The following is a 27286-nucleotide window of genomic DNA, read 5'->3' as shown; positions in this document are numbered from 1 at the left end:
AGTTGTTGTGCTTGGTACAATATTTGGTATAATTTTGAATTTTTTCAAGGATGGTTATTTATAATAATAATAATCATTATACATGATAAATAATCACCAGACTGCGGATCTTTATGCAAGAAACCAAATAGAATGTTCTTTTTTCCCTCAATTATTTTAACAGATGAGAAATCATAGTTTGACATGTTGAATTTTTAAAATTTTCCTACAATTTTGAAAGAATCTAATAATCACTATAACGACACGCGCGATTCAATATGTACTTCATAAACATGTGCATCTTAACCTTTTAATATTTTACATTTCTGTGAACAGATGACGAGATATAATTCACTCAAAAGAACGAAAAAGTTAAACTAGAAATAACAGAAATATGAAATAAAAAAATTTAATGCGTTAATTTCATAAGTGATTTCATTCTTTAATCCGACAGAAATTCTGAACGAAGTTTTTCACACTCAGAATACTTTTTTCACTATCAGAATACCACTCGTATATTAAAGCTAAGATAACTAGAGTAGCAATAAACAAAATTGGGTATCTTCTGCGAGTAAACTTTTGCACGTAGACGTAAGTATTGAAAGTGTTTATGAATTATTTCGTGATATTAGCAGTGTTCTGCAATAAAGTGAGAACTCGAAGGAACTTTGCTCCATCGAACTCTCGTAAAAGAATTCGCGAAAATAGCTTCTATTACTCATCGAATTTTTTTCTGGCGAACTGTAACTTTGAAAACAGCCACCAGTAAACTGTGTACTGAATAAATTTCTTCTATCGCAGTGGGAAGTATATGTGCAAAAACAAAACAATCTGAAACATGAAATATAAATGTTAATATTAAAAGATGTATGAACCAATCGTCGACTTGGTATGCTGTTTTAGTGCTATATAAAATCTTCAATATTTAAAATAATATATTTTGGAGTGATAAACGTTTTACGAAAATCACGAATCAATATAAATCGCATATTCTAAAAATGCACAAACTTAAAGAGAAACAATGAAAAAACTGGAAAGATTGTATTGGAAAATCTATTTTTGTGATTATAATACGATCTTCGTAATTCAGTGATTAATAAAAAATTATAAAATCAAATAATATATAATGTATAATATATAATATATTATATTTTATTATATATAATATAATATATAATCCGATATAATATTTTATTACACATAATATATAATATATTATATTTTATTATATATAATATAATATATTTAATATATAATAATATTGTAGGTATATATATTGTATATTGTATATTGTACATTGTATATAATAATGTATAATATATTATGTATTATATGATGTATTATATATTATATACAATAATGTATAATAAAATATGTATTATATGATGTATTATATATTATATACAATAATGTATAATAAAATATAATGCACAATTTAATAATACATAATATTAATAATATATTGGATATTTTGAATAATTATAGAATACGTACATTATTGTACATTTATATTGAATAATTATATAATACGTACATTATTATACATTTATATTGAATAATTATATAATACGTACATTATTATACATTTATATTGAATAATTATATAATACGTACATTATTGTATATATACATATAATCCATAATATAAAATTGTAGACTAATGGTTCGTGGAAGAGGAATGATTTAATATGTTCCCATCGTAAAAACACGATGGAAATACTACACGTAGTACATAGTTCGCTATGTTAGACCACGTGAGATGGTTTTTCGGACAATGGAATCCCCGTTACGAATAACGATAAAACAATCTGCAACGGCATTAGATGCAACTGACGAGAATCTGATTACAGTTCTCGTACACGTACTCGCTTATTACCGTTGCCGTTTAATCGCATTACATACACGTTCTGTTTGTTGCGCCAATATTTAGGACCGAGCGATAAATCAGCCACAAAGTCTACGTTTCCTAATGTTGTACATTGAGTTCGGTTTGTTCACCCTTTGTAACGATTATTGTTCCTAAAACGGCATCCTTTCCTCCGGTGTGTACGTGCACACACAGCGCAGCGCGTGGTTGTTAAATAAATGAACGAAACAGTAGCCCAAAGTCAAATTCCCAGCCGCTTTGTTAAACGTGTGCTCATTAAGTACTCATGCGACGACAAAAGATTTTCGGACTCCGAGTACGTAACCGTGTTTTGCTAACTGCAACTTGCCAACGTAAACTGATTAACATTTGAGACCCAGCGAATGCTATCGGTACACGTTACTAATACTATTACGACAAAATTCAGATTTCAGGTCGCGTTGAATGTTATAACCGGATCGTGCAGTTGTTCCGCATAATTTATAGTTTCACCTAATCTACTGGGTGGTACGATAGCTGTGGCCACCTTGAATATTCTCATTATTTGTAATAATATGATAAAATTGTATACAAGGCGGCTCTCGTAACGTGACGAATACTCGTAAGTCAGAGTTGGGCAAAAGTTTAATCAACGATTGACGACTAAATTTCTACTTCAATCGTTAATCGCAATTAACAATTAATCTCCTCGTTTAATCGTTAATTGTGGTTAACGATTAACTACTTTTTAATAATATCTCATTAACTATTCGATTTATGATATAAGAAGGTCAATACTTTTTTACGCAGAATTTTGTGCTTCATCCGAGTGTCCAAACAAATGACAGCCGCTTGCTAAAACACCTGCGTTACAATATAATCTTCACCTCTTTTATGTACAATTTCCTGAAATATTTAATAACTCTTGTAAAATCTTCTAATTTATTCAAAAATAGATTGCGTGAAAATAAAAATGCATTACGACCAGACCTATTCCCGTTTCATATCTTCGAATAACCAAATTTTTCGATCACTTGTCAGCTATTTTCATGCAAATAACATGTCACAGGATTGGCTCCAATAACGAACGGGGTTTCATTCAAATAACATAATAAAATAAGAACTTGTCCGAAAAATAGCCACCTCTATTTTGATACTACTCGTTGATCTTAATAAATAATTATCAAACGCAACAATTGATGCTATCAGCTGTACCAAGATAATAAATACCAAAAATAAATAGGACGTACAGAAGAGATAAAAATGAAATTCATTATATAAATACGTTTAATATTTCTTCACGATCTGATGATTAGACTGTGGATGTTTAGGCAATTTCCAATTTATGTGGACGAATTTTAAGAAAGTTGAATAAAATGGAATCTTTCTTTCCATAGTAGTAGCCCTTTTAGATCTGAAAGAAATTTAAATCGCACCAAAAATTCTGTCATATTTTATATTCTAGCATTTTTTTTAAATTTTCAAAAGCCATAATTGCATAAAGATCCGCAGTTTACTGATGATAATCTCGCCATTAACTAGTTCTGTTTACATATAGAAGGTTGATCTCAGTTTCCTATTATGATCTCAGTTACTTCGATTATTGGTCTGAGAATATAGCAGAAAATCGATATACATATACATAGCTAAAATTGTTGACCGAAAAGAAAATAATTACTAATTGGTACACCTATTACAGTTGCTGAAACGGTCAATCCAGGTGCCAAAGGCGATATTCAAATATTAATCATAGCGTCGCGGATGCTTTTGACAATTTCACAGTAGTTGCTGGAGCGACTTCACGAATTGCAACTCGAACGTTGTTCGTCAGGTCATTAATTGTTTATGGCTTGTTAGCGTAGACTCGACTTTTCATGAAACCCTGCAAGAGTTCCAATGGTATCAAATAGCATGACTTTGTCAGCTGATTGCAATCTACATTTCGTGAAATCATACGTTGACGAGATTTCGATAGCAAAAACTGAATGTTTTCTCGAGTTGTATGAGAAACTTTGTGCATTTATGACAAAAATGGGTAGGTACAATTTAAAAGAGTGGAGGTATCGAAAAGATTCAAGGCCACCAGTGTATTAGCTTCACCTTAAAAAGGATAATCAAAAGGAGAATGAAATTTTTATTTGGCTCCTGTGTCTTGCAATCGATGCAAACGTTTTTTATTTTGCATAAAGATTCGCAGTCTAATAATAAGTTTATTGATGTAACGCGTAGTTATATTACTGTATAAAAAGAACAAGAATGTCCCTATCAAAATTGTTAGCAATTTTTTTATAATATATATCCAAAGACGTTTTGTCGAATAATTGCTCATAAATGCATCTCTTTACAATCTCAATAATCGTAAACTAAAAATATTAGAATCCTTCATTTCGACAATTCTCGTAGACCTAATGCTAAACTTGTACTATCTTCAGCTAAAACAAGATGGCATATGTCATTTGAAAAGACATGACGCGTGAACAATATAATGTATAGGGTGACTGTACCGATTACTGCGGTTTCATGTACATTATTTTAATGTTATTCCTAATTTATCATGAAATAATAGTATGCGTGAGCATTTTATGGAACAATGATGAATACAAGAAACATGGGTGACCCTCAAAACCTAACACAACATAAGGAAATATTGAATAACAAAATCGATAACATTTTGTACGTATTACTCCGGACGAAAAAGACCCATATACCAATTACTGCGTACCCATTACTGCGGCTTAGAATTCGAAATAGACGATCGTACGGAAACAAACTACGTATTTAGACATTCATTTAAATAAATTACTGTTATGTATGTATTATCATTACTGTACTGCGGATTTTTATGCAAAATAAAAATTGTCTGCATCATTTGTAAGAGACTGGAGCCAGGAGCCAGATAGACGTTTAATTGTTACTTTAATAATTTTAACAAGTTGAAAACATTAGATTGACATTATTAGATCATTGTAACTTTTACACTGTTTTAAATGGCACCTACTTGTTTTTCCTATAAATGCATAAAATCCGCAGTCTAATCATTACACTCATTGAACTGTACAAATTTATTCTGGGCAAAATATTTATTTTTACTTATTTTAATCTCATTGGGAAAAAATACCGCAGTAATGGGTACAATTACCTTGGTGCTGACATCTAGACGTCAGATTTTAATGAACCTTGGGTAGAAAAATAAAATTTATATGGAACGTAGCTCTGGGTCGAGATAGACCCAAGTCTTGTGAACGGAGGGTTGAAACGACCGTAACCACTTCGAACGAAACAAAAGACTACTTATCGAGCGGCCTTCGCGCAGCGGGCCCGTTTAAAAAGAATCTAAAGCGCTTACCTTGATGGTGAACTGCCTGCACATTGGCTTGTACGCGTTCGTTCCACAAACGAGAAATCGATCAGGCCCTTGTCTGCCGAATACGCGCACGTAATTCTGACACTCGTCCTCGCTACGTCCCTTCAAGTAACAAAGTTCACGATGCGCCCCACTGCTGGACCACTGCAACCTCTGCAACAAACAAGATCAGGCGGCCATTACTTTGGAATCTAATTTCTAGAATGCGGCACACGGTTTCAACGAATCCCGGCGCGAACATGGCCATACTACTGAAACGAGATTTCGAAAATTACGTACTCGGAGCAGGTTGAATCCTTAATTAGCAGACAGCACTCGTTTACGTTTGCTATTTTTCTGAGACCACCCAGATGAATGTGGGTTAAACGGAGGTTTCAAAAATATTGGAATAAAAATTGTAGCGTAAAGACTTTAATGAAACCACTTTGCTCTGCATTCCACGCTCCTACCAACAATTTTAGTTAACAATTGTGGGTACGTAAAGGATAATAAAGGTTAACACTAAATGTATATAGTTAGTTTAAACATTTTATTACATATTTTGTTACAGCAATTATTACACTCTTCCGCCAACACTTTTGTTCGTCTCTCTGAGCCAGTCAACATTCCTGTTATAAATGTTTAGAGTTTAGAGTATAAGTTATGTACATGTACAATATTTTAAATTTTATGTATGAATCAACAATTAATAAATAAAGACAATGTAACGAAAAAGCATATCTGCGTACGTATTTATTTAACCACCAATTTTTCCTGAAATTCCGACTTGTGGTTGAGTTATATGACTGAATTTTCGAAATTTTTCGAGCGTCTGGTTTGACGTTGAGTTGCACTACTGAATTTCGTGCCACCTCCTTCAATATCATGTGCTCCTAATACAACATTCAATTTTCGAGATCTATGAAAATTTTCGCCAATTTTCGAGTGTCTGGCTTGTCGATGAGATGCGCTACTGAGTTTTCAAAATTTTCGAGCGTCTGGCTTGTCGTTGAGTTATACTACTGAATTTCGTGCCACCTCCTTCGGTATCATGTTCTCCTAATACAAACCCAAAAATTGGGGAAATTTTTCTAAAACCTCGAAAATTGAATGTTGTACTAGGGGAACATGATATCGAAGGAGGTGGCATGAAATTCAGTAGTACAACTCAATCCCAATTATTAATTTTCGAAAATCGAAAACTAATATTCTCCTAATACAAAACTTAATTTTTACTATCGAATATTCACGTACTGGTCGGGGGAAAAAAGAACACATTCGCTGTTGTAACTAATATTCTTTATTTTTACAAAAAAAAATTACAATATCAAACGCGTATTATGGTGAGTTGAGAAGAAGGTCCCTGGCAGGAATACGGTGACGTACACTCCCAAAGAAAAAGATAGCACACGCGTGCTATCTTTAATTTCTCGCGTTATAATTATGGTACAGGAAATGTGCAAATACAGAAAGACTACCTTCTGCTAATATGTAAACACTATCTATATTGGAATTTCTACGAGATATTTTCTCAGGAGGAATGTGAACACACAAATAGACAGAGACAAAATGATAGCACACTCAAGGTTTATTTTGATTTTCTTCAATATGTCGCGAGGTTTAAGGAAGTTAAAGTGGTCAGTCGGTGTTCAGTGCTTCTTGATATTGGTATCTGTCGCATTTCGTGATGGGCCGTGGTAAAAGATTATTTGACAGTGAAATAAACGCAATTCTTATTTTAAGAAAACGGAAAGTAACGATTACAGAAATTGCGAAAGAAATTGGTCGAAGCAGAAAAGCTGTGTATAACGTATTAAAAGATGTGGATAACTACGGTAAAAGGAAAAGCACTGGAAGGTCAGCAGCCCTATCGCACCGTGACACAAGAGCAATACTTCGTGCTGCATCTAATTCTTTTGCTACTGCAAGAGAAATTGCTTGCAAAGCTGGTGTATATACTAATATTCAAAATGTTCGACGCGTGCTGCAAATAAGTAACATTATAAACCGATCAAGAATAAAAGCCAAGCCACGATTAACAAAGAAGCATAAGGAAGCACGCCTTGAATTTGCGAAGAAACATATACATTGGAGGAAAACCTGGAGAAATATAATCTTTACAGATGAAAAACGGTTTTGTCTGGATGGTCCAGATAATAGTGCATACTATTATCATGACATTCGAAAAGGACAATTAACAAGAATTAGACGACGAATGAAAGGAGGTTGAATAATGATTTGGGCCGGCATAGGTTACAAAGGAAAGACGGATATTAATTTTATACAAGGAAAAATGAATAGTGCAAGTCATTTGAAATTAATTAAAAACCAAATTGATAAGTATGCACAATGCATTGCAGGTAAAAAATTTGTGTTTCAGCAAGATAATGCTGCCGTACACACGGCAAAAATTATTCGTGAATATTTTTCAAAAGAGAAAAATTCCTGTTTTGGAATGGCCGGCGTGCTCCCCGGACTTAAATATAATTGAGAATTGTTGGGAATTATTATCAAGAGCTGTCTACGCAGAAGGTAGACAATTTGAAAATTTAAACGACTTATTGTACAGTATTGAAGAGGAATGGAAAAATTTATCACAATCTTCAATTAAAGTATTGTATAAATCCTTACCGAAAAGGATGATAGAAGTAATGGAGAATCACGGAGGTTCCACACATTATTAAACACAGGTACAATTATATCATTTTCATATTTGTCTATTTTAAATTCATATAACATGGAATATTTTTCAGATGTGCTATCATTTTGTCTGTATTCATTTGGGTATTTGTATTTTTACGACGAGAATTCGTTGAAGAAAAGTCAATAAAAGTTATGTTTATATATTTGCAGAAGGTAGTCTTTCTGTATCATTTGCACATTTCCTGTACCATAATTATAACGCGAGAAATTAAAGATAGCACGCGTGTGCTATCTTTTTCTTTGGGAGTGTAGGTAGGTACGAATGCGCAGCTGATTGGATCAAAGTTGCAGAATGTCGACGCCTCCCATTCACTTTATACAGGGTGGTCCACCTAAGTAAGGCCACCTAAATATCTCCTCTAATTGTGGGGGTTTAAAAAATATTTTCTGTACTATTTGAATGGTTTGAAGAAACCATTATATTGCAAACAATATTTTTTTTCTGGAGGTAATTTTTTTCGGAATTATCAAGGTCATCGATGTTTTTTGATACATAACTAGATTTTTCTTTTATTGCATCGTGTAACTGATCGAAAAATACATTCAGATATGTACAATAACATGATCTTGAAATGACCTTTATCTTCGAAAATTGCTAGGTAAAGGCCACCTACATATCTCTTCAGGTTATTGTAATGCAAAAAATATTTGTTACGTCATGTGCATAGTGTAAATGGATCAAACATCTGGCAAGAATATTTTTTTCCGAAGGTCATTTTTTCCGGAATTATCAAGGTCATCGATGTTTTTTGATACATAACTACATTTTTTTTTATTGCATCGTGTAACTGATCGAAAAATACATTCAGATATGTATAATAACATGACCTTGAAATGTGACCTTGAGCTTCGAAAATTAAAGTTTTACCTTCAGATCAAGGTCAATGTCATGTTATTATACATATCTGAATGTATTTTTCGATCAGTTACACGATACAATAAAAAAAAATGTAGTTATGTATCAACAAACATCGATGACCTTGATAATTCCGAAAAAAATGACCTTCGGAAAAAAATATTCTTGCCAGATGTTGGTCCATTGACACTATGCACATGACGTAACAAATATTTTTTGCATCACAATAACCTGAAATGATATGTAGGTGGCCTTTACCTAGCAATTTTCGAAGATAAAGGTCATTTCAAGGTCATGTAATGTACATAAACTGAACGTATTTTTACATCAGCTACACGATGCAATAAAAAAAATACAATTATACGCAAAAAAAACATCGATAACTTTGTAAACTCCGAAAAAAATTACCTTAGAAAGAAAAACATTTTTTGCAATAGAATGGTTTTTTCAAACCATTCAAATAGCATACAAAATATTTGTTGTACCCCGACAATTAGAGGAGATATTCAGGTGGCCTTACTTAGGTGGACCACCCAGTATACAGGCCCATTTTTGCTGTTGTTTTAATGCAATCCATTAGTTATTACTGTCAATATAGTACCGTTAACAATGCATAAACGCTGACAAAAAGATTTGCATAATTGTAGACGAAACTGGGCAGACTTTTTTATCAAACATATCAATTCCGACTATTTCAAACAAAATTTGTATACCATTTTTGAATCTTCATTGCAAATTCTAATGTTTATTGCATTATTCGTGTACATCGTACGACAACACTGGACCTACATAAACAACGGAGAAAATATCCTGGCGATAACAAACACATTAATACTTCTTCCTCCGAATGCACACTGTGATAATAAGCGCGTTAAATAAAAATAGATCCGCAGCAACTATGGAAGCGCGCGATCTCGAGTGAAATGAATACTTGAACACTTACACTTGCAACAAGAAATAATGTTATTACGGTGCTTCTTAATTCAAAAATGATTTAAAGCGTACAAGTTGAATGAATGACGCTGCATTTTGCCGTCAAGATAAACTCGAACTAAATAAAAAAAACGAACCTAACCTCGACACAGGATTTAACGTGGGCAGAACATCCCCAGTCATCCGTGAAATCCAACAGCAAAAATTGAAATATTGAAAAAAACGAGTTATTTATACCAGTACAAAAAACGTACTAAACTTGCCTGTGATTTAAAAAGAGTTTCGGATGTTCCGAAAAATATATAAGTCATACGTGACACGAAATTCCCCGGCGAGATATGTAAAATAATTCCGGAATTATCCGCAGAATCTTCGATATTTCGCGCACATGAATAATTTAATTACGAAATTTCTGTGTAGGAGGATCGTGCGCAGTTTTTGAAATTCCCATTCATTATAACAGATAACACATTAGCAAAAAGTTCAAGAAAAACAGGCATTCGGACAGAGAAATCCCATTAAATTATAGGCTTAATGGTTCAATAAACAATTTTCGAGTTGAAATGACTCCGAGTGCAAAGAGCGAATACTCGAATGCTGTCTTTGTTTGAAAATTTCTTCGGCTATAAATGCATGAGGAATGCGTAGTTGAACGAAACATAATTTTATCGGAGAATAATAAAATATCCGTCGGCCAGTGTCTCTTGAAAACTCTCGAGGCATTTTTCAATCATAGCGTGCACGTGTCCCAAGGAGCTCGTATAACCGAGCTGCCATCGTGTTCGGAGACTTCCATTCCGTTCGCCATCGACGAACATAACTTCGTACATAATTATAAAATACTTTTAGCGAGGTGTTCGGTCAAAAATCAGACGTCGCTCACCCTGACTGGAAATTCCGGATTTCCTTGCGCGAACCGACAATTGCTCGAGGCGAGTGGAAGCGAGCGTGGAAAGATCCAGTATGTGAGTATATGAAACAACGAGACGCAAGGTGAAATAGCGGTGGGAGTCTGGGAATCATGAAGGAAAGGGTGATGGTGGGGGCTTTGCAAGAGGAGCTGCAGCTGCAGCTGCATATTCTAGAGCAGAAATCCTTGAACAGGCTGTGCACAAACCACTACACTCTCCCCCTTCTCGCGCCTTCTCCCATGCCCGTAAGTAATCGAGCAGTTCGCGCTATCTTTTTATGGCTTTTCATGGCCGACCCAGAAATTTCCTCTCCTTTGATAATTTCGGATGGCCGTGGGTACGGGCTCCGCCAGCTACAGAAGCTAAATCTTATCAGCTGCTACTTCGTTGGGTCTACTTTTCCGGTGAAAGAACGACGATAGATAGATAGATGATCTTGTTACGGTGCATTATCTAAAATCGTATTTTCTACCCGTAACCAACATACCGTCCTCGACCATCCTCTGGGCACAGCGACAGGAAAAAGTGTTTATACACTGCTATACCTTCCCTCGAATTGGTATTATTAGTTTTCATGGTATAGCACACGGAACAATAAGGTTTCCCTTAGTCCAAGCTACACAGAAGACTGAGTTCTATGCTCTCTGGTAGAAATAAGTCTTCAGCCTTCTTCAATTAACTGACTATTCAGTTTTTCATAACGCGTGTTGATGTTTATTTATATTAAAGTCTCAGAGTCACCACTAAACATTGCTGTACCATTATTCTCAATATCGTTTACATTATAAAATACGTTGGTGCCCAATCGATTACTACACATTGAAGTATTGTATTAGGTATTATAACAATTTCACATCCACAAAATGAAAAAGATCTAGATCTGTTGAATATCTTATGTAATCAATTAATAAACACTTAAGTATTGTATGAGGTATTGGAACAATTTCATATCTATAAAATGAAAAAGATCGTATACAATGGAATTATTCTAGGTCGAAAGAAATGTTTAATATCTGAGTTAACCTTCAGTTACTCGCCCTCCATTTTCTACATAACACGTTACATGGAACTTTATATGACTCCAGCATAAATAAATTCTTATTCAATAAAAAATAGCTACTTTAATAAGCGAAACAGAGATATTTGCTAGCGTAGTCGACACCTTTGTTTACGTTTAAATTACTAAATTTAAAGTTTTGTGATTGTAAGTACATACTATATGCGAGTAATTAAAAGTTAAAATAGCTCCGACTGCAAAGGGTTAGGTACCACTTTCGATGACATGGTCGATATGATTTTTTCAAATAAACTTTAAAATCAATATTTACTACGATTTACTGAGTAAATGATACTAATCTGATTAGCATTATTATCCAGTTTTATTACAAACAGTATTTTCACATTACCAATGGTTCGTAAAATGTTCCGGTGTTCGTATTTAAATTAAACATACCGAACAAATTCAATGATATTCACAATTATTCCGACAGTTGCGTGAAATCGTTTCTATTCATGGCCGCTGTACACGCGCCGAGCCGTACCCATATGCGTGTTTGCAATCTGTCACGACCGCTGACTATGTTCCCCTTAAATAAAACAGAAACTCATTGTCAGAACTCTTTCGCTGTAAAATGGAAAGTAGCGAAACTGTACGTGCCAGCGCACTAAACACGCTGTTCAAAATAGCATTTAATTATAAATAGACCACGAATCTTTATGCAAACATCGTTTCTCGTACAGTAGTTTTACTAGGTGTGCAGCGAAACGAGAATTTACATAGAGTCAGGAATAAATTCGTGATACGAGTCGATGAGAAGGTTTGCTAATGTAAAACTGGTGTAAACACTTCATTATCTTTTATTAAAGCGTAATTAGATTTTATACGTATACCGTGAACACGTGAAACTCGCAGTCCAAGTATAAATTACGCCGTTGAGTGACGGGCCATGTAATTATTGCCGAGTAGGATGCTGACCTTTCCTTAGAACTTTTTTTATGTTATCACAGCGAATGACTGATTTACAATCTATAGTAATCAGTGGAAAGCATTCCTCCTTCGTTTTTACACAGTGTTCTACTCGTTATAGCTGATAGGTCTTAATAGATTAACAATTCGAGAACATAATTCAGAGCGGCATGAATACTTTTTTCTCGACACTGCAGTCTCCGCTACTTTTTGCGTACGTTGCAGATTTCCGGCCATCTCAATATATTGCTGTATTAATCACTGTTCTCCCCCAACGGTTTTACCGTCTATACTGCAACTTCCTCAGTAAAGTTTCAATAAATTACTTAAAATTTATTCCGATACCTATCCGTGACCCAGAAATTCTGTCTACCGTGAAATCTAATTTTGCCCCATCAGTTTCACGATGCTGTTGTGTATCGAGAAATATAGGAAGTAAATCAAATTTTCTACTTAACTTTCGAACCTTTCTCTCTCGTACTCTTCTCCCCCTTCTATGTAATAGAATGTCGATCCATTGATAAAGTATTACTCGCTAGCCTGAAGACTTTTCATATAAATCCTGTAGTTCAGTATAATGAATTCGTTTCTACCTTGTGTATTTGCTAGTTAATTCGTGGAAAGTAAAGTTCATGTTTAAATTTATATATGAACGATGGGCATAGCTGTTTTAATTTTTTTAGAATTTCTTAAAACGCTTTAGGGGGAGTTTCCCTAGTATTGCCAAGAACAGGAGTGGAGGGGGACGATGGAAATACCTTTCTTAAATAAATAAGGAAAAATAATGCTTGGTCTTTTTTTATTCTATATTATTTCTCAGTTACCAAGATCAGAAATCCAAATAAAGGAACAAAATAGTCAAAATTATAATAATAGTTGATTTAAATAAACGTTAAACTTTGGTATATGATTTTGAGAGATCATTGACCCTTTGCACTATGTTGCCGAGTATTAATTGTCTTATTCTTTAGTTAAAAATAAAGAGAAGTTCCACGAATATAAATTACAACAGAGCTTGAGAGAGCTATATTTAATATAATTAGTAAACAAAATTGTTTAAAATAAGTAGCTTAAAACTGTCCTTTGAAGTAAATTTCAAATAAATCACTTGAAATAGTGGAGAGTTGTTGGCAACAAACTCGAAAAATAATTCGAAGCGCAAAGGGTTAAGGGATCCGTATGAAGTAAAATGTGTGAATTTTGAAATAAACTTTCTCGGTTACTTGATTCAATAAATCTGAAAATCTAAGAATTACTTGATTCAACGATAAACGATCAACGAAAGGAAAATAGGAAGAGTGCTATACAATAGGAAGGATAGGTTGGGAGCAGAGGCTGGTGTTTGCTCGACTATGCAGGTAAAGCTTTCGCGACTGAAGTTCTTTTCGAGGTTTGCAAGTGAGACGGGCAGTGACGCAAGGAACTAAACCTATAAAAGAATGGGGACAGTGGAGGTGTGTGAGGAAGGCTCGTACAGGTGATCTGATTGTTCAAAGAGCGTAGAAATTGGATTTGTGAGCTTCAACAGGCATGGGTCTTATTGCATACTGAAATATAAATCCGCGGTTAATCATTTCACCTTGCGATTCAGCAGTATTGCGGATTCATATTTTATCGTACAAGAGGTGTTTTAAACAGAACCAATATTTTGCGTAGCCTACCATTGGTTGCTCGGCTGGGAACTTTGTACCGAGGAGATTTTGACTGAGGGATATCTTCAGTGCTACACTCTCTCAGCTTCAGCAGTCCTTCAACTTTATGACTTCCACTTTTTCATACCTGGACACCCTGGTTCCATAGTCTAGACCAGCCCTACACCACAAACCCCTCTTCCTTCACGTTGGCTGACTAGCTAGGAGTCTTGTCCCGAAGAGACTTTGACCAAAGGACTCCCGAGTGCTAAGCTGCCCGCAGCCCAAGATTCCTGTGGCCTCCTGCCTCAATGCTCCTCAATTTTCATTACTGAACACCTGGGAGTCATAATCTACACCACCTTCACCGAAGTGGGACTTTCGCGGGCAAGAGTATTCGTAATCCCACTCACAGACTACTGTGCCAACAGCCACGGTCGGAGTTCCACTAGCACGAGACGCACGGTACAGCATTTTCCTGATCTAGTTCGTTAAAATTATTTCAGTCCATTTTTCTTTGTGTCCAATCGTGTTTATTGTATTGTTAGTCAACTAGAAGGATAAAGACAAAAAAACAACTGTACGACCGAATGTGAAAACTTCTATGGAGATTGAAGGACTGTCTGTTTCTCCTCTAGTTTACCCGAGTAGCGTTTCACCTCGGAGCGTGACGGATCGGACGCATTCACTGAACAGCAATTGTGTACGCGGTGCGCCTAAAGAAGTTCCCGCTTCAAAAACACTTTTTAAATGATAGTAATTATTTTAATCGAGCCGGATATGCATACAATCTCGATTCTGTATTTGTTTGCGAACTCTTGATATTGTTAAGCAAGTATACAGAAACACCACTATCATCTAGTGGTTAATATTTTGTTATTCCGTAAGCTTTCTCTTAGTTAACCACGTCACTTGCTATCTTAAGAAGCTGTTCTAGATTTATACAGTGTGACTAATTTTAATGTTTGAATGAAAATTCTTTGAATAATATAGGTTATATGTGGAAATAGTTTCCGATAAGAAGTGAATGGTTTCAAGGGGTCACAATCATAGAATGCTTTTGAGTGGTCACATGAAGGTGATAAGTATGCGTTCTTTTAATGGATATTCTGTAATGTTCTGATTAGATTGCGCATCTTATAATATGCAATTTGCAATTTTCGTAGAATAATTTGAAAAAGATCGAATCAGATCAGATCCTATTTTCTGCGGTGGTAGACTTTCCAGATCAGAAATAAATTACAATCCTACTAAATTCCGTCGAATTTTACATTCTAGCATTGCTTGAAGATTTTAAGAAGCCATAATTGCATAAAGATCCGCAGTCAAGTTCTGACGAATGCAGCGATATTCTCTAAAAGTGAATACTGAGCTATTAATATAAAGAGCTGATTATTTTCGGAGATATTTTGAAACTTCGAGACAACAGAAGCAAACTTTCAACACGATCACCTCCTAAGAAATGTTAAAATTGTCATGGTTTCGCGAAGCGTGCACTACGGCTTCCCTGCGAACCGGTAAACCAACTAAAACAGCCTAATCTACAATTCCGCCGTCAAATAACTCGACCAAATTTTAATTAGCCGTTCAAACACAGGATCGGACGTTTGTGATGTAATTTCTCGTTCGGTTTGCCGCGGAAAATGGATCCGGCGGCCGTGCACTGAAAGAGAGGACCAAGTAGAAGGAGAGAAGGGACATCAAGAAGCTGTCGATCGGATGACAGAAGAGCGTGAACCTGTCGGTTCCTTCGGTTTCAAGAAGACCAATTTATTCCGCGGGTGGGCGCGGCGACGCTGTTCGGTAAAGGCGGATTGAAAACTGCCCAATTTGCAAATGGAATTGTCCAATTAAATTTGATTTACACGTTATCCGTAATCGATGCCTAATTAATTCCCGGGTCCGCGCGGTGATTTCTTGCCGCGCTTTCTCGCGGCCAGCGGGCGCCAAACGCGGCGAAACCAATTAAGCCGCCGAACGCAGATTTCGGTCGAGTGTGATTTAGGAACAGCCCTGGACGTTCCGTCTTTCTCCTTCACTGTCCGGGTGCATGTGCACGTGTACACCCTCGGTCCTAGCTCCGGACGATTCTCAAGCAGCGTGCAGTGCCGGCCCGGCTTTTTGTACTAATTAGAATACGTCTAGAGATCCTGGTGCCCGGTTCCAGGTTCCAGGTTCCAGGTTTCGTCGACGCCTACCGGCGACCGACGACAAGTTACAACCAGACCGAAAACTTTCGACCGCAAAATCGCACTGCATATTCATCGGGTAATACGATTTCACACTTTCGAGGCTCCGGCCGGTTTTACGGGCTAACCCGCGGATAAATTCGGCCGAGGACATCGCTCTGATCCTCGTCGTCCCGTCCGGCGCGAGCGAAAAACTTTTTTACCCCCCCGTATATATGTATAACCTTTTCTGGCCCGCGCTGCATACATTCCCTCCCGATTTCGACTTTACTTTGACGTGGACGACGCGCGACGCCGCGCCCGGATCGTACGAATACGTTTCCCGTATTTGAAAGGGTAACGAGCGAGAGAGAGAGAGACGCAGCGGACCGATCGAAAAAGTTAGCGGTTCTGTTTGAACTTCTGCCCGCGAAAAGGACAACCGGACCACTCGAGCTTCCCTCGCGATCCAACAGAGCGAGCCTCGGCTAACGACCGGCCGACAAGAAGAGATATTTTCTTTCTTTCGTTCCTTTTTCACTTCCTCGCGCGAAACTGGAAGTTGAAAGTTCTTGTTCCGAGTCCTGGACGGCTTTAGTTTAATCCTTTTTCGGGCTCTGTGGTGTGGGTAATAAGTCAGTTTTCACGGCGGCTTTCTTGGCTGACGGATCAGCCAGCTATTTATAATGAATAAAAATGAGATTCAATTATTCCGTTCATCTCTCTTACCCCGAGTCCCCTGCTCTTTTATATGCAGAGCGACGGGAAAAGGAGACCAAGATTTATTGGCGCGCAACGCTAACCGAAAGCAACATAATTCAAATAATAATTAATCCAAGCTTATGTTCTCCAGTTGTATGATACAAGGGTCAAGTATTTTTCGCAACCACAAATTCGTATTTTTCGTAAAGAGAATCGGTTAAGTCAGTTTTGTACATACCTTAAAATCGTATTAGGAGAATTTTTATTTCTTAAGAGAATACGTTAGATTCAGAGAAACGTTGTAACTAGACCGTAGATCTTTGTACATTTATAATATTTGTAATAATACAATTTATATCTTATATCTTATGTACACTACCGTCCATTAGTATTTGACTACCTCGAGTTTATCGAAAATATACAAAATATATTTAACAACAAACCTACCGATCATTGATTTAACAATGATTTTCAATCATTGGTGTTTTAAACATTTTTTTCATCTCTATTTTCTGCAATGTATAACGATTGCACTTATGCTGTTGTATATCACTTTCTCAAAAATAAAAATTCTGTAATTTCATGATGAAAAATCAATTTGATTAAAAATCAAACAAAATAATTGGTATATTCTATACTTTAGAACAAGAACTTGTCAACCATAACCGAAAATATCGTTTTATTGTAATCGTTTATTTGTTAAATACAATAAATATTGTTAGATTAGTAAAACAGCTTGAGTGCGAATTTAACCCGGCGTTGGTAAGGTGGGAAAATGTATTGTAAGTGGCAAGGTGGGGTCTCACAGACCCACCGAAATAATATACATATATTGTATTATAGAAATAAATACCTTTTTGGTAAGATGGCAAGATACAATTGCCATTTCGTTCAACATGTTTTAAAAACGCGCTCGCGGAGAGATATCAGGGTGACCGTTCCACGTTCCGAGCGACTTTCAATAAAATTATCAGCGATAAATTTGTCTCTTGAAGTGCGTAATAGAGTTTACGGTAGAAAAAGCTTGAAAAATTCCGCGGAACAGGTTACAAAGAATCCGGCCACTTTTGTCCCGAAGTTGGTAACGCGCGGCTACTGTTTCAGTCAGTTTCACGCTCGAACCCGCGTACAGACCGAGGACAATATCTACTGTTCGCGACGCAGTGCAGCCCCGAACATTTTTGTTCGGTACATTTACAAACATTCCCGGTTTTTCGGCGTAATATTGTCCACCGCAGAATTTCCGACGACTCCGGAAGTCGCATAGAATTTATTTGAAAACGCAGAATATTCTGCGACCGACGGGCGAAAATTAACAATCCCCTCGCCGAGTTAACACGCGTAAAAGGATATTAAATAATTTTGAATTTAAAATGGCCAGAGATCCGCTCGCAGCTTCTTCCTGGAGCGCTGTACAATTTTACGCCCGCTTACCGCGAATACCGTCGATCGTGTATTTTATTTTATACGCGGTGTTCCGAAAAACTGTCTCGGTTCTGCTTTCTCGTTGTTTCGATTCCGTGGGACCGTTCCATCCGAGTCGAAAGTTTGTCTTCGACGCGGAGCATCGGCGAGGTTGAAAATAATCATTTACCGTGGCGTACAGTCATGTTATTTGTAAAACGTGCTTCTGCGAAAATGACTTCTAAACACGCGAACGTCAGCTTACAATGACAGAAATAACTCGAGAAGTAACTGTTCACTGATAAATACCACGACGACTGGTACTTCAGGCTACCTCCAACTTGTTACCCTTCGGCCAGATTATTGTTATTAGGTTGCTGCATGGGAAATGTCCGATCTTAACCCTTAGCACTCGGAGCAGACTTAACTGGAAAATTAGACATCTCTTCGGACCTAGAATATTTCCATTTTATGGATATGAAATTGATATAATACCTCATACAATACCTAAATGTTTAGTAACTGATTAGTAGACTGCGTATCTTTAAGCATTTATGGCTTATATAAATTTTCAAAAAATGCCGGAGTATCGAACTCGACAGAATTTAGAACGAATTTTATTTATTATCCATATACAAAAGCTATTACCAATAAAAATAGGATTTCATTTGGTCCCACTTTCTTAAACTTGGTCTACAAAACTTGAAAATTGCATTAACATCTGCAGCGACATAATTTCCATTTACATTGTCAAAATATACAACCTGAAAAACTCTAGTTAAAATAATAACTGACCTGATTCCTCGTCAGTCGAAGTTCTACTGTAGTTTTTGCAAAGAACAAACTATTTTTCTGAGAAACTAAACGTTTTTTTTTAAAACAACAGTTGGTAAGCGCCGCTTAAATTTGAATTTACAATGAATTTTGTAGCCAGGTACTTAATTGCAGGTTTATAAACTTGCCGTGTAACATGCTTCTCTGTAAATTTTCAACGCAACATTCTAACTTCTGAATATTTAAACGTCTTTAACTATTTATGCACGTCTCTGGATGCGCTTACAAGGGGAACATACCGAAGTGACATCTGCCAATTTCGATGTAACTTTTGCCATTTACAAAGTTCTTACAACTTCAGTAGTTTCCGAGATATTCGAAGATGTTGCACACTCCTCAACTTTGAGAGCTGTGCCCGCCTCTTCAGTACAAATGATGGCCGATACGATGAGAAAAGTGTACGGACAAATATTCTTGTAAAAACTAATTTTCAAAGTTGCATAAAATCGGATATCACTTCGGTATGTTCCCTTGTTAGAGTCGTCCGCTTAGCTACTGCAGGAGACCTTATCGCAGCACGACTATTAGGAAGAAGGATTTCCTGGAATTACCGACTATTTTCTTTCTCCGACTAACTCGCATCTGAGCCAGAGTCGCTAGATGAGGGGAGGGATTACGAATTAAGGGGAAAAAGTTACATTCTCTCTGCCAGTACCGAGCACATGCACGACGATGGAGACAAAACGACGCGTCACGTGACCGCGCGGACGCGTGGGGGGAACAGCCTCATAGACGGGGAAGGTAGAGTGGGGACACAAGTCTTAATCTGGCGATAGATCTGCATAGATCCGCAAAAGAAATATTTTAAATTTTCATTATAGGTGTAGATAAAAAAATTAAAGATTACTTCACTCTTTTCCTTCCAAATTCCGAGCAATAGTAGTTTCTAAAATACTTTTTTACACATTACCTAGTAAACTAATCCTTCTAACATTTCCAAAACAAAACTCAAGCCGTTTAGTCCAATTTTAAAGAATTTATTAATTTTTAAAGGATGTGTGAACTTAAGTTGCCTCCGATTGTATCTCTCTCTTACTGACCTTTTTAGTTCACCCTTTGCACTCTGAACTATTTTAACACTAAAACTTAACATTTCTTCTAACCTAGAATATTTCCATTCTATATGATTTTTTTTATTTAATGCATATATCAAACTGATGCAATTTACTCGTGCAGTACTCAAATGTTCAGTAATTTATTTAATAGTCCCTCTGTCCCATAATAATAGTAGCAGTTGATGAATTTTATTTGTCCCATAATAATAGTAGCAAAAGAAAATAAATATAGAACGCAACATTTATTATCAAAAAACTAGATTACATTAAACAATAAATTAAAAATATTACTCCTAATTTTTTTATTTGTGTGCTCGGATAGTTTCTGGATTTTTCAATCATTTCTTTACTGCATTCTAAACTTGTAGGTAGGATCCCTTGGCTGCGAAGCTTTGCTTTCCTTATATGCGTGAGCTTAAAATTATTGGAGCCATCGTTCTTCATTGCTTCCAGCAGAACTTGATTTTTTCATCTTACTTTTACAACGGGTTGATATTCAACTGAAATAAAACAATTGATTTCGAGCAGCGGATGAAATTAGAAAAATTGCTATAATTCTTAATAATTATGTTAACCTAGAAATTGAAAGATGTGTCGTAACGAGAGAAGGCTTCGCAATTTTGCGCTACAACATAACTTGCAGCTGGATTCGCCGATAATTCCCGTTTAAATATTCACTTGCTACTATTATTATGGGACAGAGGGAGTATAAGATAATTTAATAACGTAACAATTATTTTACATTACTGATATAGCCATATATTTAGCGGTGCCTCAGAGTCGCCACTGGAGAGTGCTGGAGTTAATAAGTTATATTAGCATGTTTTGTGTTTTTCCGTAGAAGACATAATCTTGAATGTCGGCAGCTTCCAATAGCTGACCATTTCGCGCGCATCCTTTTTCTCAGCGAGCAGCATGACGGCCGAGTAAAATACTGAATAAATCCGAAATGTGCAGGTAGCTTTCGCACAATGGCGAAATATGTTTGTCGAGATCACACATTCGCTGGCAGAGCGTAGTTTAATTTTGCCGGAAGATGGAAACAGGGGATCCAGAAAGCCGTCTTTTCAATTTCTCTCGGGGCGGCGGCGGCGGCGGCTTTGCTTGAACCCGCGGATTAACCCATAAGCGGTTGGCACGTGTACACAAGAATATACCGGGTCACGTCTACTCGCGTACACCGGGCACGAATTAGCAGTTAATCAAGCGATCCGCGCAAAAGAAAACGGCCCTCTGTGTCCTTTTAATGTCACGTACGTCGTTCCGTTCTCGTTAAACGGGACGGGGAACGTGTTCGAGAATGGTGCAGAACACCGGCCCCTTGCTATTATAATTAGAACTGTTATGGTCTCGCGGCTGAAATTTCAATTTTTATGCAACGCCCTGCGCGCCGTCGTCTAATTATCCTTGGAGCTTCGACGAACTTCGCAAGTTAAACAGTTTACGATGCGCCGCGCCGCCGCACAGTGGGCGAGAAACCGATCTTTTTGGACAAAAATCTGCCGACAACTCAGTTTTTCATCGATTCAATTGGAATTTTCGTGAAGGACTGTACTTTGATGACGTGCTGCTCGAAAATCGTTAACTGTCACAAGAAATCAAGAATCCTTCCGTTTACATTTAATTAAAAATACGGTATTACATATTCGACCGTTTTTTTTTGTGCCTGTTACGTGACACAACAGTATTCACGGTTCTAGCACGTAACGTTCGCTGAAACCATTACGTATTCGCAATGCAAAACACCGTTGGTACAATGAACAAAGATACCTCCGGCACTCTGCATTTGCTTGCCCGTCACGAGGCTGAGGGAAAGCGATCTGCATTTTTCAATTTCCCATCGGTCGATACTCCCCGCTTCAAATAAATTCAGCGGAAAACGTGAAATATGCGTGCAACTCGTAGCCCATTGCTCCGCCGCGGAAACTTGAGTACAAATGAAATTTGAAATTATCGGTGTTATGCATAACCAACAGAGACTTTTGCCTAAGCTTCGGCCTCATGCATATTCGTTACATAAACTAATTAATTTAAAAAGTGCACGCAGTCGTGGATGACGCAGCGCGAAGAGAGCAAAGGAAGACTCAAACGGGAAAAGAGGAGAGATAAAGAGAGAGAGAGAGAGAGAGAGAGAGAGAGAGAGAGAGAGAGAGAGAGAGCCGAATCGTTGTGTTTAAGGAATTATACATTCGCTTTTCTGCAACATTATTTGCTTTACGCGAATGTCTACCATGTATAGTTTATTTTGGAACGATCATACAGAAGCGGGAAAAAGTTTGATATCTCGCATGTTATGGAAATATTACTTCTCCATTCGACCAGCCATATTGTAATAACTTTACGCAAAATAAAAATTTTTTTACCTGAATTGCAACAAACTCGAGTGAAATAGAAATTTATTTTCTCTTTTAATATGGTTAATAGTTTAAAAATAATATAACAGAGTAGGATCATTGTGTGTGTGTAACAAATGCATAAACTCCGCTGTCTAGTAATAACACAGATGTACGTTTCATCTCTATGATCTCCCAATGTTTCATTCATGAGATATCAACAATATCACTTCTGCCACATTCTTGCAACAGTTTGGTACATACTAAATATTAAACAAGCACTGTTTTCCTTTTTGTATTAGTTCGTTCTTATGTAAACTTGGTGTAGAAGATGAAAATAATTTATAATTTTCTCAAACAATGTTCGGTGAGAATTTAGAAACAATGTAACACCTATGCAGCGTAAGCTACATGTAACAATATTGTGCATGCTACATAAATAAACAACTCGGTTTAAAGCAATAATAAATACATAGTTATTGTAGTGTCTCTTCCGTTGATGAAATACGCATTTTTTCGAATATTTTGGAGATTCCCAATGTTTTTTGAAACATACTCGCATAATCCGAAAAAATCATTAATACTCGCATAATCCGAAAAAATCATTAATAATCGCGATGAGACACAACTAACATAATATTCTGAAAACTTCAACATAAAATCGGCAATTTTATGCATTCGGAGTGTTTTGAAAATTAATTTTGCAAGCAAAAATTCTGAAATAATTCACTGTCGTGTGTGCTATTAGGTAGAATGTCCATGGATTGTTTCGTAATTTTTTGTTGAGCAGAACAGGAAAACAGAGCATTCATTAAATCGTACTCACCCTATAACTACCCTCGTAGTAGAGGTACCAACTTGCGAACAAATCAATTTAGTTTGGGGCACTACACCCTTCTTAAATAAGTATCCACCGATTTGGTCTCCCTGATTAAATAAATATAATATAAACCTTCATTATTAATATGTGAATAATCGATTAAAATGCTAAACTATTCCGTTTATGGCTTTCGATGAACTAATGTCCGTAACCGTGTACCTTACTGCTTCCCCTGTTTTTCCGAAGTAAATTTTGAATATTAAAGTGGTGAAGTTATTCGCTTCGGTTAACAACTCGCATTAGAAATATAATAATCTCTACGAATGAAGAGGATGTGAGATGACGTGGAATCCGCATCCTCAATTATTTCATCCACTTAATTGAACATGCTCAATAGAACACGCTCGATATGGAACGCGTGGAGAATAGATTCCGTTATTAATTTTTTGTTCATCCCTGCCAGAGATCTAACTCGCAACGTGTCTGCTAAAGACACGTACCGCGCTAGAATATTACATTACAAAATTGTAGCAATTAGAAATAATTACAGCGAGATAAATGCCACCGAATATCATCTTTTTAGAACTGTAACTGACTAGATAATAGTACATACAAAGTGAAAACTATCTTATTGAATGATCGGTGATTGTCATAATGGCACAAGTATTGACGAGCTAGATTTGCAGGAACGTATATTTAATGACCGAAGGAACAATGGCCGAAGTTACGTTCGTGGATGAACGTAAGTTTAATTGATTTGGTCCCGGTAACGAATGATACGTGAAATGCTGGCGAAGAATAAAGGAAAATTTTACTTCCACATTATAGTCCTCTTTAAACGTAATAACTTTGATTAACAAAGTTCTCACATCCCCAAAATAACGGAGACATTCAAATCCGAAACTTCACTGGGCCACCTGTATAATTTTTATTATAAAGTTATTCCGTTTAAAGAGGACTATAATGTGGAAGTAAAATTTGTTGAAGTTGGCACAGTTCTCTATAGGAAATATTGAGTCATTCTCTACAGGAATTTATTTAATATAAAAATATTAGAAGAATTTAAAAATACTGGAGTATATTATCTTCAACCTATTAAACATATTAAGAAAGAAAATAAATTTCTATTTGACTCCAGTTTGTGTTGCAATTCAGGAAGAAAATTTTTATTTTGCATGAAGATTCGCTGTCTAATAATAACCTACGTCGAAAAATTATTAGGTTGGAAAATATTGTAACTTTAATGTTGCGAAAATTACCGTCTCTGAGGCAAGACTAATTAGGAAATTAAAAATTGATATTACTAATATGCATGTTACTTGTATTTTAGTACAATTTTTAATATTACTTTCTTTGTTCATAAACTATTTCTAGTTGTTCTTAGTACTTCTATTGTTTGTTGTTTTATTGAAGAAGTTCTCAATTTAACAAATACTCTATTGAATAATACAAGTAATTTGTGGAAGCAAAATATATTTGTTGTTATCCCCGACCCGGAAATATATGAAATCCTATTTTCGTAAATGATTCAGTGAAATGAATATTTACTATTTATTATTAAAGTATGAGATGATTGCATAAGTTCGTGCTCGATTTGAAGATAAAATTCAATGGTTAAATTTTGAATAATACAGTTTTATTAATCAATTATATAGTCACCATTCTTTTCTAACTGTAGAAAATAAATGTAGGGAATGTATGAATATAATTCTAATTGTAAAAAAGACTATCTAATTTTTTTTACAATGCAGTACAGTTTGAGACATTTATGAAAATCGGGCATGAACTTATTCAATCATCTAATATTTATTTATTAAAGTATTTGAATAAATAAGTATAAATTGCATTGACTGGAATACGAATAAGTTAACGCACGTGTATTTAAATAGACGCAAAGGGGTGGTCCTGTCATCCCTCGCGAACAAGAACTCTTTTCCCCTCCGTTTATTTTTCTCCATTTACAGACAGTCGACGTTGTCAAGTCAGACTAAAAGTTTCCACCACGGTGCCCCGACGGTATTAATATTCATGTTCCTCCCATTATTAGTCCCGCGGGTGATTCCAGTTCAATTTATTCTTACGCGTGTTTTAAAATCTGATTGAACTGACGGGGAAACGATTCTCTGGGCGTAGCTCTGTAGATTACACAATGGAAATTCGTATTTTTAATAAGACAGAAAGACCGGACGGATAAAGGGGACAGTATTTATCAAAGATCTGCGTTTATACCCGTCCCCTGTCTTGTGAAGCGTTTAAACGTCGCTACGGTGCTACTTTGGTTTAATAAAGGGACAATAAGAAAAAACTTCGGGCTTATCGTTCTGTACAGTTTTCGGAGCTTAAATGAAAAAAGAGAAGAAGAGAAACTTTGACCTGTACGTGCATTTAAGCACACATTTCGCATAAAACAAATCCGAAATTATTCATTGTACTAAAATTGTTGATTTTTCACGTAATTATTTACATGCATAAAAAGCTTTGCTACCTTGCAAATCCGAAATTATTCGTTGTACTGAAATTGTTGATTTTTCACGTAATTATTTACACGCATGAAAAGCTTCGTTACCTTGAAATGTTTTTTATTGTATTCATTCTAACAGCTTCCGATTGAGTTTATTAACCCCTTGCCGTATCATTTTCTTTACAGTTACAGTGATTAAAACGTCATAATCCCCAAAAATGTCGTTGACGAGGAGAGAAAATTTATATTCTTTGTATAGCTACATTTATTTTAATGCTTAAAAATACTTATCAAAAACATTCAAATTTGTTAGGCTTCGTTTAAAATCATCAAAACGAGCGTGACTCGTTAACACTAAACCTACCACGAGGGGTTGAATGACCATTTTAGATTTTTTATTAGACAATTATTGAAATTGATAGGTGTTTTCATGGGAATTTATTGAATATATTTTTTGACTCCAGTATACATATATTATAGTAAAAATCGCACAAAATATAAATAAATTTAATCTTCTTATTTTTCTAATACTATTTAATCTTGTTATTTTAATAATAAATAATATAGTTTAGTGTAAAATTATGGCAAGGGGTTAGGGTTAAAGATTTCATTCGAAGCAGAGGGGATGAAAACGATGAAAAATTTTCGTGGGAAATTCTGCGTTAACTTACCGAAAGGAAGACTAATTAAACAAGCAATTAATCGTTAAGAGAACGAACGATCAATTGCTCCCCTCGTGCTCTCAAAGAATCTGACAAATTCGCGTTTAATCGCCATACCAATTAGCGATAGCTCGCCCTCGTGATACAATTAACCGTGAAAGATGGCGCAGCTGACGCAACGGCGCGGTGCTGCGGTGGTATCATCGCCGGCCTAATAAAGATGTCATAAGCCGCAGCCTGATTTTTCCATTTGGTGGTAAAAAGCCACACGGCATTTTTCAATTTCTCCGGTGGGCGACAGCTGGCTTTAACCCTTCGGTTGAAACTGGCGATGGTCATCACGGCTCCACTGGCAAAGTTTTTCCGTGTGCGGAACTTCCGCCTTACAGTTTCACCCGGAAACTTTCTTAATTCCGGCGAAAAGTAGCGAGGCGAGAAGAAAAGCGACCAACGCAAGAATAACGATATGGAAACGTTCGACCGTTTTGCTGCAGAATGTACGATCCGTGTTTGTACACTCGATCTTCTGCGTTGACAGGCACACGGACAGTGGATCTGGATTACAACAAATTGGAGTGAAATATTTATTTTCTTTCTAGTAAGAATGAATTCGTTTCTGTAAAGAAACATATTAATGTTCAGTAGGTTGAAAATAGTGTAATAGTATTCTGAAATTCTT

At 36.1% G+C, this 27286-nt stretch overlaps 1 protein-coding gene across 3 annotated transcripts in view; it reads right to left on the bottom strand.

Annotated features, from left to right (window-relative positions):
- LOC143219076 (semaphorin-1A) overlaps positions 1–27286 on the bottom strand; it is a 649895-nt gene that overhangs the window by 252570 nt on the left and 370039 nt on the right. For all 3 annotated transcript variants that reach the window (XM_076444869.1, XM_076444871.1, XM_076444870.1), the window contains one exon: positions 5172–5342. In XM_076444869.1, the coding sequence (XP_076300984.1) occupies positions 5172–5342 (171 nt within the window). The remainder of the gene's footprint in view (positions 1–5171; positions 5343–27286) is intronic.

Source organism: Lasioglossum baleicum, unplaced genomic scaffold, assembly GCF_051020765.1.
Source record: "Lasioglossum baleicum unplaced genomic scaffold, iyLasBale1 scaffold0021, whole genome shotgun sequence".
NCBI classification, from domain to species: domain Eukaryota; kingdom Metazoa; phylum Arthropoda; class Insecta; order Hymenoptera; family Halictidae; genus Lasioglossum; species Lasioglossum baleicum.
This window is presented reverse-complemented; position numbering and strand designations above follow the sequence as displayed.